Source organism: Aspergillus ruber (genome assembly GCF_000600275.1).
Source record: "Aspergillus ruber CBS 135680 unplaced genomic scaffold scaffold00001, whole genome shotgun sequence".
Classification (NCBI taxonomy): Eukaryota; Fungi; Ascomycota; class Eurotiomycetes; order Eurotiales; family Aspergillaceae; genus Aspergillus; species Aspergillus ruber.
The window spans coordinates 1551728-1563877 of NW_024467297.1; the positions used below are offsets into that span (position 1 = coordinate 1551728).

A 12150-nucleotide genomic window follows, 5' to 3' on the forward strand; every position below is an offset into this window, starting at 1 on the left:
AATATCAATTGAACACAAAACTCCAAACTCCACATGCTAATCCCAACCCAACCAACAACACAAACCCACCCAACCCACTAACCCAAACACAAGGAAAGAAACCAAACTAAACATCCTTCCCCTCATGATACCTCCTCCTCTTCCCCTTCCCCTTCGGCGGCGCCTCCAACTGCATCCTCTTATACGTCACCGTCCGTGTAACAACCTGCCGCACACTGACCGATCGTCCACCCCCGCCGTGAGTAGCAGTCGTCGCACTCCGCGGCTCCATGTATCGTAGTTTCCAGTCCGATGGCGAGAACGGAGAGCGTAAGGTTGTCGCACTCCGCGGGGCATCCGTCGCCGAGGTCGTGATGGGAGAAAGATGCATGGATGGTGGAATGCGTAGGCGTCGGAGACTTTGGTGCTTTCTTATTGCGCCTGGTCCTGAGGATGTCGGACCCGTGCCTGTGGCTGTGGCAGGTGGTGGTGGCAGCGTAGCAGATTTGACAGGCGGTTCACGCTCATGGAATCCAAACGTCCCACTAACTGCACTCGCCGGCTGCGAAGCCGTCGTGGACGTGGGCGTCGGCGCAGAAGTAGGACCCTGACTCTGTCCCGCAGGCCCCGATGGTTTATCGAACTGGAACCGAGAAAAACTAGTCCCCGCGCTGACGGGACTCGTGAACACGGGCGTCATAGCCTTAAGAAACTCAGTGTAGGCAGTTGGAGGGGTAATCGGCGTTGCAGTGCCAGGTTCATGTTTGAGGGTGTCTGGGGTTATAGAGGGTGTTTTGGCGGTGGTAAAGTCGTCGTGGAGTTCGGAGGGGAAGGTTGCTGTTTTGGGTGTTTTGAGGGGGTGGAGGAATGGCTTTGCTGGCATTTTGGCGTGAACAGTTGGACCGTGGTAGGTGTAGATAATAATGTAATAGAGTGGTATAGTATAGGTAGGTAGATGTAGATGTGGGCGTGGTTGTCAGAGCGCAGAGGGAAAGCGCAGTATATAATAACCTCAGCAACAAACAGAGACACCAAATAAGGGGCAGCTCAGACTATAATCCCTGCCAACAGCAAGAAAAGAAAAAGGAAAATGTAAAAAAGCGAAGAAAAACGATGAGAGGATGAAGGATTTATCTCAATGCAAATGCGGCGGCTAGTGTATCGTACCGTCACGTAATAACGTGTATTATATTGGTACCGTATCGTAAGCCCTAGGCCGCTGCATACAAGTCAACATGTGAAAGAATTGAATAACACTCCGACGTAGATATTCAGGCTTTAAATATGTTGAAAGAAAAGGGTGAGTCTAATTATAATAGTCGCGCGCCAGATGAATCAACGACCGTGGAATTCTCCTCCAACACTGTCCAAGCGACTTCTCCGTTTCGTCCTCGCGCTATGCGAGACTCTAGCATCGCATCTTGCATCGCATCGCATCGGCGCCTCCGCAGCCAGCGCAGTCTGGCGTTTCGGTCGTCAGGACGACTGTTTATTTATTTCATGTATCGATTTCGATATGAACGCTTCGTTGGCTGGTGTTCTTCAGAGGGATAGATGGTGAAGCGGATGTGTTGCAGAACCGGCTAGTTTCGTCAAAATCGATATATGGCATTGGACATCGACTGGGGTGTGATATATTCGCTGGGCACTATCTTGATAGGTTCTGCAATGGAACAGGGGCCTGGGTTCGATATTACAGTAGTGAATGTTTGTGCTATTATGCGGTGCTCAATGAGGAAGTTGCTGCGAGATCAAGGAAGTTGACCGATGCGTTGAACTGCGGGTTGTGTTGATGCGGCAATTATGGCCATTTGGGTTGTATGAATAGTTGTGAAGTTTGTTATAGATGTGAGTGACTAGAGATACTGGTAGAACACTTTACATTGCTGGAAGTAGTTTACTGTGGTCGCACTCGATTAGATTAGAATAGACATTCAAGATGCTTCATGCCATAACATAGTGGTATCTTAAACAATAACAACAACTAAATGCACACATGCAATGCTTATACAGTAAATGTAAAGAAATCCCAAACCCAGATGCAACAAGTTACCGCTGATACCGCGGTAACGACTCATCCCCATTCGCTCTTCCCCCAACCAACTCTTCATCCTCATCCAGAACCGGCGCACTAGGCCCCTCCTCAACTGGCGCCCCATTAACACGATGGGACGACTCTGGATCCTCAGGTGCGCTAGTTTCCATCATCAAACGCTGTCGTTCCAGTTCCAGTTTGTCGTCTCCATGTGTCGGTGTAGAAACAGGAGGCGCGCTGGGCCCGTCCATTTGATGATGCCCATGTTGTCCTGGCATGATCGTGTGCACAGACTCCGCTGACATGACGGCTCGTGAGATCCCATTTTCACGGGCGGGGGCGGAGGGAACGTGGTGGTAGCCGTTGATGTGGTCGTCTTCGGGGAGGACAGGGGCTGTTGGAGTGGCCATTTCCGCTGTTGAGGGCCCACCTTCTGATGACTCGGGGGGACGACTGGGGAGAAGTGTTTCTTCCGCTTGTCGGAGGCGTGCCTTTTCATCCGTTGGTTCCTCAGCTTCAGGGGTTGTGACCATCGGGGCAAAGGGTTGATGATGATGATGATAATGCTGGAGTGGTTGTGAATAATTCTCTGCATACTCTCCCCACGGGGCCTCTCGGAAGTACTCGTACCCATAATCCTCTTGAACCGGATACTGATACTCCTCCGGAGCGCTGGGTACAGAGTTCGGATCCTCCGGCCACTCGCCTCCTTCGGCGACAGGCGCATTCCCAACTGACGGTGGAAACTCTGATCCAGGGGTTGCAGCAGGCGTATTACTACTGATAGTAGTAGCAGCCTTGGCACCAGTCACCCGCTGTGAGTCGCGGGTTCCAACCACAACCTCAAATGCCACTGCAATCACGCCTTTTGCCCGTCGGATTTGGTCAGTATCGAGGATGTTGCCCGCCCAATTGGAAGTGACAGCAGTCGTCCCACTAGTATCGGCTGGGTTGAGAATTTGCCCACTGGGCGAGAATGTGCTTCCGCTCGAGACCATATTGAGCCGCGGGAGGAAGCGTTCTGGTGACGTGAGCTTGCCTCGAAGATCTGCAACCACCTCTACGTAGTATCGGAAATGAATCATGCCGCCTGGCGTGCGTGTTATTGTGGGAAAGGCATCCTCTGGGATCCGGATCGATGTCCGGACAACTGCGGTCATGTTGGTCGGGTCGACAATCAACGGAGCGAAAGATTGAGACAAATCTTTTCGAAAAACACTGCTGCTGCGGCTGGTGCCTATTGTCAGACCCCCAAGACCCGTACGTGATTTTGGATAACAATCCTCGTAAATCGGTCTCTTGCCATCGTCCGAGTATCCGACCGGGATAGACGGATGCATGTCGACCCGACCCTGACGGTATAGAGTAATAATAATGCCGTGCGCACTGCGCACCTGCCTACAATGGTTAATGGTAACATGTACAGGTAATGAATCCCCTGGCAGCACGCCAGCGCGCAGCACTTCGGTTTTGGCGGTGATGGTTTTATCGGGTGTAGAGGGCGTGATGCTCCGTGTTTCGCTATTCCGCATTCGTGTACTCGCGGAGGAACTTGGGTCGCTACCGATTTGGAAACTTTGACTGCTGTTGCTGAGCCGACTGGAGGAACTGACGTTACTGGGAGCTGGACTGAGTGGAGCGCGATGATCCGAAGTCGATCCCCCACCGTTCATCGAGGGCTCTCGTGAGAGCGTATCTGCCGTTGAAGAAGTTGCTGCTGCTGGTGGTGGGGTGGTCGTTGTCGTTGTTGTTACTGTTGAATCTGTCGCTGGCGATTTCCCTTTGACTCTGGATTTCGAGCGTCTGGAAACAGGTTCCAGAGTGACGATGCGAGCCTTCGGTGCTGGAAATGGAGCTATGTCGATGTTTTCGAGAAAATTAATGCGTCTTTTGCAGGACATGGTTGGGTTGATCGTCGTCGGTTTTGTTAGGGTGGACGTAAGCATATAAGCAATGGTCCCTCGTTCAAACTGCGGTCACATTGTTAGTATATTCCGCGAGAGACGCCACGAGTAGAACGTACATTGATACTGCTGGGCAGGGGATACGGCGGAAAGCCCATCTCGAACCGGAACTTGTAGATGCCCTCCTTGAGACGACCATCTCCGCACAGGACAACCTCATCTTCAAACAACGTAGCCAAGCCATTTCCCAGGTATTCCGACCCTCGACGACCGCGCCCTGGCCCGAGAGATCCCACGTCCGGGCCCGCCTCACTGGCCGGCACCGTATTCCTGTGTACCTTGACCACCCCATGCAGACAAACTACCAGATGTGTGATGCGGACGGGTCGTACGACGGTCAGAACAACGGTACCTTTGATCGCATCGCCGGGGAAGTAGGAACGCCAAGGATCGTCGGGTTCAATGTAGATATCGCTGATGCTGCGATTTCGGTGACCCAATTGCGAGCGAAAGCGGGAGAGAATTGAGCTGCGAGTGCGCGATGACGAAGAAGGTCGAGCGCCAAAGGAGTCGACTGACATGACCTGCAGTCACTCCTTCGCTAAGTCCGTGCAAAACGGGGGGCGAGGAGGGGGAAGAAAGAGAGGGATGACTGATGGAGTGTAAAGAGTAAGCGTAAGCGAGGGGGTATGTTTTGTTGTTTCCTCGTGCACTCAACCTAGACGCACAGTAACTTTTTCAAGCAATGGTATAAAGTCAAATGTACGCCGAGACCAGGGAGAATGAATGCCAAGTTGAACGATATCGAAGAGTCGCGATGAAGGGAGGGGACAGGCACCGCAGGGAGAACTCAATTTCCCTACAGGTACGAAATCAATCCCAGCAGTACGTTCTCAAGGCGTTTCAAGATTCGAGGCTGGGTAACAAGTCCAGTATAAACCAGCCAGCTATTGAGGTATATTCCGTCCGGCGTCGTCGGGCGCAAAACGTCAAGGAGACTCGCAGCGATTAGGGGCCGAAATCGCAAGACTTTTCTCCTTCTCTCTTTTTAATTTGTATTTCCAACCAGGCAGACTCGGATAATGGGAGGGTATGTGGTTTCTTTCTTTTTTCGATGGACTCGCTCCAGGGATTCGAGGGGGAGGGGATAAGGATTACGATGCAGAGCGTGGACTAGTCGGCCGCATCGTTTCGGACGTGTCGATGAAGGCAGGCAAAACAATTTCTTCCCCGCCCCGGAAAGAATGAGATAGGCGCTGGTAGGGTCGAGGGTTTTAAAAAAAGCGACGTATCAAAGGTGCAGGAAGTGACGGATCGGAATCGGGGATCGATTGTCGGCGGTCGAATACCGGAAGGGGACGGAGACGCGGTCGAGAAGAGAACAGTCGAGAGGAGAGGATGATGCGGATAAAAACGCTCTCAGAGCAATATAACCCGGTTAATAATAAATGCAAGGAAGATGGAGAGGGTATGCTGTGAGTAGAAGGAGGGTGTTGGTGCTGGTGGTGAAGGGAACAGTTCGCGATAAGCAGCGGAGGCGGAGAAAAGGATTCGCGCGTTTGGCACAAGTCAAGCTTTTGCTTTCTCTTGGGCTCTCCACTACTACTAAGCACCCGTATGTCGTGGGGGTTCCGTACTGACACAGACACTGTTGGAAAATACATGCAGAGTGTTCTGTACACAATTATATCTCCCGCAATCCCTCGCCCTCCACATATTCCTCCCCATAACACTCCTGCTGCACTGCCGCGATAATTTCCCGATCCCCGCCGGCGAGCCTACCCAAGTACTCCTCCAGGATGTAGATGTTGTCGGTCCACTCCTGCACCGTCTGTCGCAGTGTCTCCAGTTCGGCCTTTTTCTCCTGCACGCTCTTCCCCTCTCCGTCCCCTGTAGACGCCATGACACCCTTCCACTGCGCCTGTAATCCCTGGACTTCCTTCTCTAATTTCCCTTTCTCACCCAGTAGCCTTTCTCTCTCATTCTCATTTCCGTCGCCGTCGGCCTCGCCCCCGCTCCCGTTCGCTTCGGCCTCCCGTTTCGCCAACTGCTCGGCCAAACACGATCCCACTTCGTCGTAGCTCGCTTGGGCCTTCTCCACTTCCTTCTGCAGTTGACCGAGACGAGTCTCCCGCGCTTTTTTCTCGTCGCTCCCGAAACACCAGTACCAATTCCCGCTTCCGATTTTTTCCACCCGGATGAGATTTTCGTCCGTCAGGTTCTGGATGTATTCTTTGACCTGCATGCCGTTGATCGAGGCCACGGAGGGGAGCATTTTCTCGAGGTCTTTGAGCGTGTGACAGGTACGCGTGGATCGAAGGTGGGAGATGATGAGGTCTTGTTTAGCGCTTTTGGAGAGTTTGGGGGGCTGCATAGAATTTGGTAATTAGTTGGTATTCTGTTTTCTCTCTTTATTGCTTTTGTTTGATATACTCCAGAGTAGTAGAGTCGTGGGTGGGTAGACAGACCATGGTGTTTGTTGATCAACGGCTGTAGCCGTCTAGGAACTGTAACTGTCTGCTTTAGATGCCAGTAGTCATAGAAAAATAACAGAAATGCAAGGGGGGTATAATGAATATCTGTGGTGATTCTGACGATGACCCGTTGTTTGGATGGAAGAGGCGTGTCGACGAGTGATTGTCTGCCTGTTTAGGAAATGAAAGAGGCTCAACAATTTCTCCGGAATTTTACTACTACAAACAAAGCATTCTATTTATTTTCCCTGGCTTTGAAAAATTCTAAAATATCTAGTGTACAATCATTCAATAATATAGGTAATAATAAGCTCGAAGCCCATGAAGCAGAAATTAAGCTATCCCTACACAGTGTATCTGCGCCTAAGACAGGGTAACGACAAGATAGACCAGAGCTAGGAAGGACTATTGACGGGCTAGCACCATGCAAGATTATCTCACTATAATATCCTATTTCTCTCCCTCAGCAGTAACCCTAACCAAGCCCCACGTCAGACCACTATCCTGTGCTGCACGGAGCGGCATACGGAGGATTGTCAGCTCATGTTCCCAAGTCGATGGTCATCCTCTGACTCAACAAGGAAAGTCGAAATGAGGAGAGCGATCTCTCTCGATAGTCAAAAAAAGATGTTTTCGATATTCGTACGAGCAGTCCTCGAGATCGTCTCAGCTGCCTCGGCGTCCCATAGTAAGCACTAACGTGATATCAGGAACAGAGAAATTCCCTGGCATTTCTTGGTGAAATGCAAATGAAATTGCGTTTGGAAATAGTAGGGGTATATTGCAACAGCCATCTCCATATAAAATAAGGTCAAGAGTATATAAAGCCGCTTGCACGTCCGAGCAAGCAAGTTGGGATTCTACAGCTTATAGCCATTCGGAGCTTCAGGGAGGTAACCTGCAATGATTGATAGGATCTCATTAGTGGGGCAGAGTAGCTTCGATTCTGGATATTCGTCGTTTGTGGCTAGAAAGAGAGACAGGATGTCAGCCAACTAATGTGGAGAGTGAAAAAAAATCCCCAGACAGGGTCACCGGAATATTATATACATACCTCTATGGTATGGGAAAGATAATGTGAGTCAAAAACAACAACATCCGTTGCCTTGCAATATTGCAGATAAAATTGTGTTCGGATTATGGTAGGAATGAGTTATATCAGCCTGCGCGTTTTGTTTGTCGAGCAAAAGATTATATAGCTGCGCCCGCAGCTAGAGCTTTCTCTGCCATACCTGGCGTTCCTTGGACTGCCACAAAGGGGATCACATTCAGACAACGATACGGAAATACCACATTGGCCTTGATGCTCTCTCTTCAATGGACCAAATACCACATATAATCTTCGATAAGCTTTGATAAAGCGTTGATATGTCGGTATAAATTTCGATAGTTATATAGTGTAGAGCACGTCCGGGCCAATGAGTTCAGTTTTCCAATTCGACCGCGTTTCGTCTTAAAGTAGTATTCATGCCAACCATAAATCGCCTCATCGAGCCACTTGGCTTCGCCAAGGGGTTGATTCTGCACAGGTTATTAGCTGGTGGCGCACGGAGAATCGGGAACGACGACAGGTTTACCATTCTAAAAATGTTGAGTTCTGGGATGTAAAGAGATCAGAAGTTAAAGATAGTGGTGAGAAAGTTCGAAAGATCTTATGCAGATTCTCGCTCTCGATTGATTCCATGCAGTATCCTATGAAGTCTGAGAACATGTCGCTGTTTCAGACGACCACCGATGAAATATATATACAAAGGATAACCCATTTAGTGCCCAGGGCTCTGTATAAACCGCGGACTGCCTCAATTGAGAAGGTCTGTTCCGCGTTGCGGAGAAGAATTGCCATAGCTATCAGTCGAAGATAGCCGTTTTCTAGTAAAAGCATCAACTTTGTTATCCGGTATCCCTGTGTTCTTAACATACTGTTCAAACGTCAATGACCACTTCATTGATGGATTGTCGTGGTCTTTAGCAGGAGGTGTAGACGATAGCACCAAAGAGATAAAGGTGGTGATGTCTTAGGCCCGGGGGCATATATATACTAAGACGAATGATGGTAGAGAGAAAGAAAGGAAATGTTGCCCTTGCTTTGTTGTGACATAGTGATTGAGAAACCTGCCTGTCAATCCGACATAGGGGAGGATACGAAGACCCTTATCTGTAAAAAAATCCGGGAGGAGAGGAGGGGAGAAGGCGATGGAACAATTTGCTGCTCGTAACTACCTATCGGAAAGATACAGAAGTCCAAGAGTATGACTGATATGGAAGAGCGCTGGTAGGAAAATATTTTCCAGGCATGATCCTTGGAATCAAATAGGCGGCAGGCCAATCAATGCAGGTAAAAAGATCATAGTTATATCGCATTATGGGTATCTTATCGTAGCACACGGAAAGCAACAGAGCAAACCCCATCCGCCCATCGAATCATTCATCATTCTCTACCCGCGGTTTCTCATCCGGCTCCGTGTCCATGCGAGACATGAGACGCGGCCTCTTTACCCGCCTCCTTTTAACCACGTTTTCCAAATCATCTCCCGAGCTGACCATCGTACTACTTTCCCGTTTGCGACTCATCCGCCTCTTATGTCTCATGGATGGCAACCGCTCACTATCCGAGATCCTTTCCCCTTCAACCAATACCAAGTCACCAGTTTCACCCAATGACTCCTTCGCCATCTCCTCAAGGAGGATTCCCATTGCAATCAAAGCCGTCTCATCCATGCTCTGGTAATCCTCTTGTCCGCGATCAATCGTGGCATGGTCGTAGAAGTCGGCTGAATAGACATGGATCGACTCTAACAGATCGGAGCTGGGGAGCGGGAAGGTAGGCGGAAGGTTCTCATGCGCAAAGTAGAAGTCTGTTTCCTCGTAGCGGGTTGGCGCATTTAAACGGCGGAAGAGCACTTCTTCGGGCCGAACTGGGTTCGCGCTGGTGGATGTTGTATCTCGGTATGTGGAGGAGTAAGGGACTGCGGAGAGGAAGCCGTGGGAGTTCAGGCGACCTGCATTGGATGGTCAGCGCATTAGTATCGCAATGCACGGGAGAGAATATATTTACCAGCAACAGCATCGTAGACCGTGGCTTGCCTCTTTTGTCGCGATATTCTGGCATCGAAAGTCTCGTCCACTTCCTCTTTCTCTGGAGGTTGGACGAAGTTATTCTGGCTCAATGCCAGAGATTTGCCGTATGACATGGCCTGGTATGCATCTGATTTGTCTGCACCAGAACATTGAGAGTTTTCAATCCATTGTTTATCCGAAGCAGAAACAGTTCAGTTCGTCAATTCTTTCATGTGGTTGAGATATCCCGGCGCAACGTTTATCCGTCTCCGCTGACGTTGAAGTGGCTAGGGCCTATTAGGGATATGATTCCTCAAAACTCTTTTGGTTATTTATGAATAAGGACAGATGAATGAATTCGTATATTTTGAACAGGGCCATCGGGTCTATTTCACCGACGACCTTCCACGTCGCTCAAACTACCCGCCTGGTTCACCATCTTGAGCCCGCTCCCGGCATTCGATTCTCTAGTCGCAGACCTCAACAGGTAGGAAACACCACCGAAGAGAATGAAGAGGGCCCAGAAAACGAGTTACTGGCGCATAAGTCTGGTGTGAATGTCCTGGCAATTGATCAGTTCGAAGGACGATGGTAAGCGACTAGCCTACATCACCTCTTTAAAGTGCTTTGGCTAAGCCAGACAGCATGGTATCCGGAGGTGCAGACGCATCAATTCGACTATGGGACTTGGAAAGTCGCGGGTCAGAAACGAACCACATCCACACGGCTAGTTCATCTGCTACCAGGGCCTCACACGAGGGAGCGCATACCCATGCCATCACGTCCATCTCCATCTATCCCTTCGATCCGGTCCCATCCACTGTCTTAACAACCTCGCACGACGGCACGCTCAAACTCTCGGCTCTGGAACCAGAAGTGATTACCCCGGTGCATACTTTTAATCTGGACTGCACGCCATACTCGCATTCCCTCTCGTCGCATCCTGGATCGACGCTGCTTATCGCAGTCGGCACATCCGAGAAATTGGTCCGACTACTAGATTTACGCACGGGTCTATCGACACACGGTCTTCCAGGACATAGTTCGTCAGTATTATCTGTTTCATGGGCTCCTCACCAGCCGCATATCCTCGCGTCTGCCTCTGCAGATAATCGAGTAATCATCTTTGATATTCGTCGAGGAGGGCATAACTCCGCCATTACGACGCTGGACATGGACGATGCAGTGGGTATGGTCCATCCGCAACTAGCTCCATCAGGGTATCAAAGTCGACCAATGTTTTCGCGTCATGCGCGCGCGCATAACGGCGCAGTGACTGGCGTGCGGTGGACATCCAACGGTTCGCATCTAGTGACTGCAGGTCAGGACGCACGAATACGAGTCTGGGATGCGACAACAGGTGCAAACACTCTGGTTCACTTTGGTCCACGCGTACGCAATAGTGCCTCCTCGCATCTGGCCGAGCGAATACCCCTGCTCATGCCACGGGGTCTCATGGCACCAGGCCGTGAAACACTGCTCTGGCCCAACCTCAGCGAGAAGGACGATCGCGGAGAAATCTTCATGTTTGAGCTACGCGAGGGATCGTTTATGAAGCGCCTCAAGGTTCCTGGGTTAATAGTTGGACGGCAACAGTTCCAGGGCCGGTCTACTGCGCTGAGCGCCGCGCGGATCAACGATCTCGCATGGCGAGGTAATGGAGCATCTGGTGAAGGTCTGGAAATGTTCTCAGCACACGGGGATGGAACAATTCGATCATGGGTGTCCAGAGAACCCGAAGGAGAGCCAGATGAAGCCGAAGAGGCTGAACAGGCTGATCGGAAGCGTAAGCGAGATGTTCTAGAAAGTATTTACCAAGGGTTCGTAAACAACAATTCATAATCTTATAAGGTAAACAATGACCGTCATATATACGACGGGCGAAGCGGGCTCGCCTATCTAGTAGCTAAACTAATTCTATCATACATGCTGGCAGAAGCTCCCAGATAGGAACTTGCCTAAGATTCTTGGGCCGCAAAGCGGCAATATGCATTCTGTGGAGGAAAGGGGACGAAGGAAAGGAGGGGTAGGAGAGGAGGGTGAAAAGTTTTCAAAGTGGGGGATTTAGTGTGCTGGGCATACTGTGTGGTAGAAGTGAGATCTTTGCAGCCATTTGTGGAAATTTCTTGTTCCTGACTTCGTGCGCAGGATCTCATCTACCTGCTGGTTTCCCCATGGGTGTGGGGACGCCTTGCGGCCCTTTCTGCAGTAGTAGAAGTGGTGGGGGGTCTTTAAGTTCCCACATGAGCATTCTAACTTGGCATCTTCGTGTCCAAAACGCTCATGGTATTCGGCAAAGTCTCCATGGCCTGTCCGGGCGGCTAAAAGTCGGCCGAGGATGCCTCTAGGGAGGGATAGTTCGTGGGGTTGTTTGACCAGGCTAATAGAGAGATCCTGGTATTGCTGTGGTGCGTTTTTAGTCCAATATGACTGAAAACGTCGCCAGAACTCCTCCTTCATGGTTCGGCAGGCCCAGGCGTATCTTGCAAGGGGGGGAGTGATCTGTGGGGTAGATCTAGCTCCTCTTTTTGCTTGCTCGTCTGCAATTTCGTTCCCTCCAATACCTGCATGTCCAGGGATCCAGCAGACATGCACTTTTCCAGGTGGGATCGCCGTGCATCGGGGAGACCGATTGGGCCAAGCATTTGCGGCTTCTTGGAAGGCCAGGATGGTGTTCTGACTGGAGCCCCTGGGGAAGCCC

The 12150-nt window shown here is 50.5% G+C and overlaps 5 protein-coding genes across 5 annotated transcripts; 1 reads left to right on the forward strand and 4 right to left on the reverse strand.

Annotated features, from left to right (window-relative positions):
- Window positions 1-106: 106 nt before the first annotated feature.
- On the reverse strand, window positions 107-862 carry EURHEDRAFT_399086 (uncharacterized protein; the record flags this gene model as incomplete). Its single annotated transcript, XM_040779897.1, has 1 exon — window positions 107-862. One exon carries the CDS (start codon window positions 860-862, stop codon window positions 107-109), a length of 756 nt encoding a protein of 251 aa, XP_040643643.1.
- Window positions 863-2028: 1166 nt separating this feature from the next.
- rim8 (pH response protein PalF) lies at window positions 2029-4499 on the reverse strand (the record flags this gene model as incomplete). The annotated part of the gene is made up of 2 exons (XM_040778575.1): window positions 2029-3984; window positions 4038-4499. 2 exons carry the CDS (start codon window positions 4497-4499, stop codon window positions 2029-2031), a joined length of 2418 nt encoding a protein of 805 aa, XP_040643644.1.
- Window positions 4500-5314: 815 nt separating this feature from the next.
- EURHEDRAFT_407966 (putative GAJ protein) lies at window positions 5315-6554 on the reverse strand. Its single transcript, XM_040780709.1, has one exon. It carries the CDS (start codon window positions 6290-6292, stop codon window positions 5603-5605), a length of 690 nt encoding a protein of 229 aa, XP_040643645.1. The 5' UTR covers window positions 6293-6554; the 3' UTR covers window positions 5315-5602.
- Window positions 6555-8576: 2022 nt separating this feature from the next.
- Window positions 8577-9634, reverse strand: EURHEDRAFT_469849 (uncharacterized protein). The gene is made up of 2 exons (XM_040785293.1): window positions 9448-9634; window positions 8577-9391 (listed from the first exon to the last, which is right to left on the reverse strand). Exons 1-2 carry the CDS (start codon window positions 9581-9583, stop codon window positions 8814-8816), a joined length of 714 nt encoding a protein of 237 aa, XP_040643646.1. The 5' UTR covers window positions 9584-9634; the 3' UTR covers window positions 8577-8813.
- Window positions 9635-9780: 146 nt separating this feature from the next.
- On the forward strand, window positions 9781-11383 carry EURHEDRAFT_469853 (WD repeat protein). The gene is made up of 2 exons (XM_040785294.1): window positions 9781-10040; window positions 10094-11383. Exons 1-2 carry the CDS (start codon window positions 9802-9804, stop codon window positions 11289-11291), a joined length of 1437 nt encoding a protein of 478 aa, XP_040643647.1. The 5' UTR covers window positions 9781-9801; the 3' UTR covers window positions 11292-11383.
- Window positions 11384-12150: the final 767 nt, after the last annotated feature.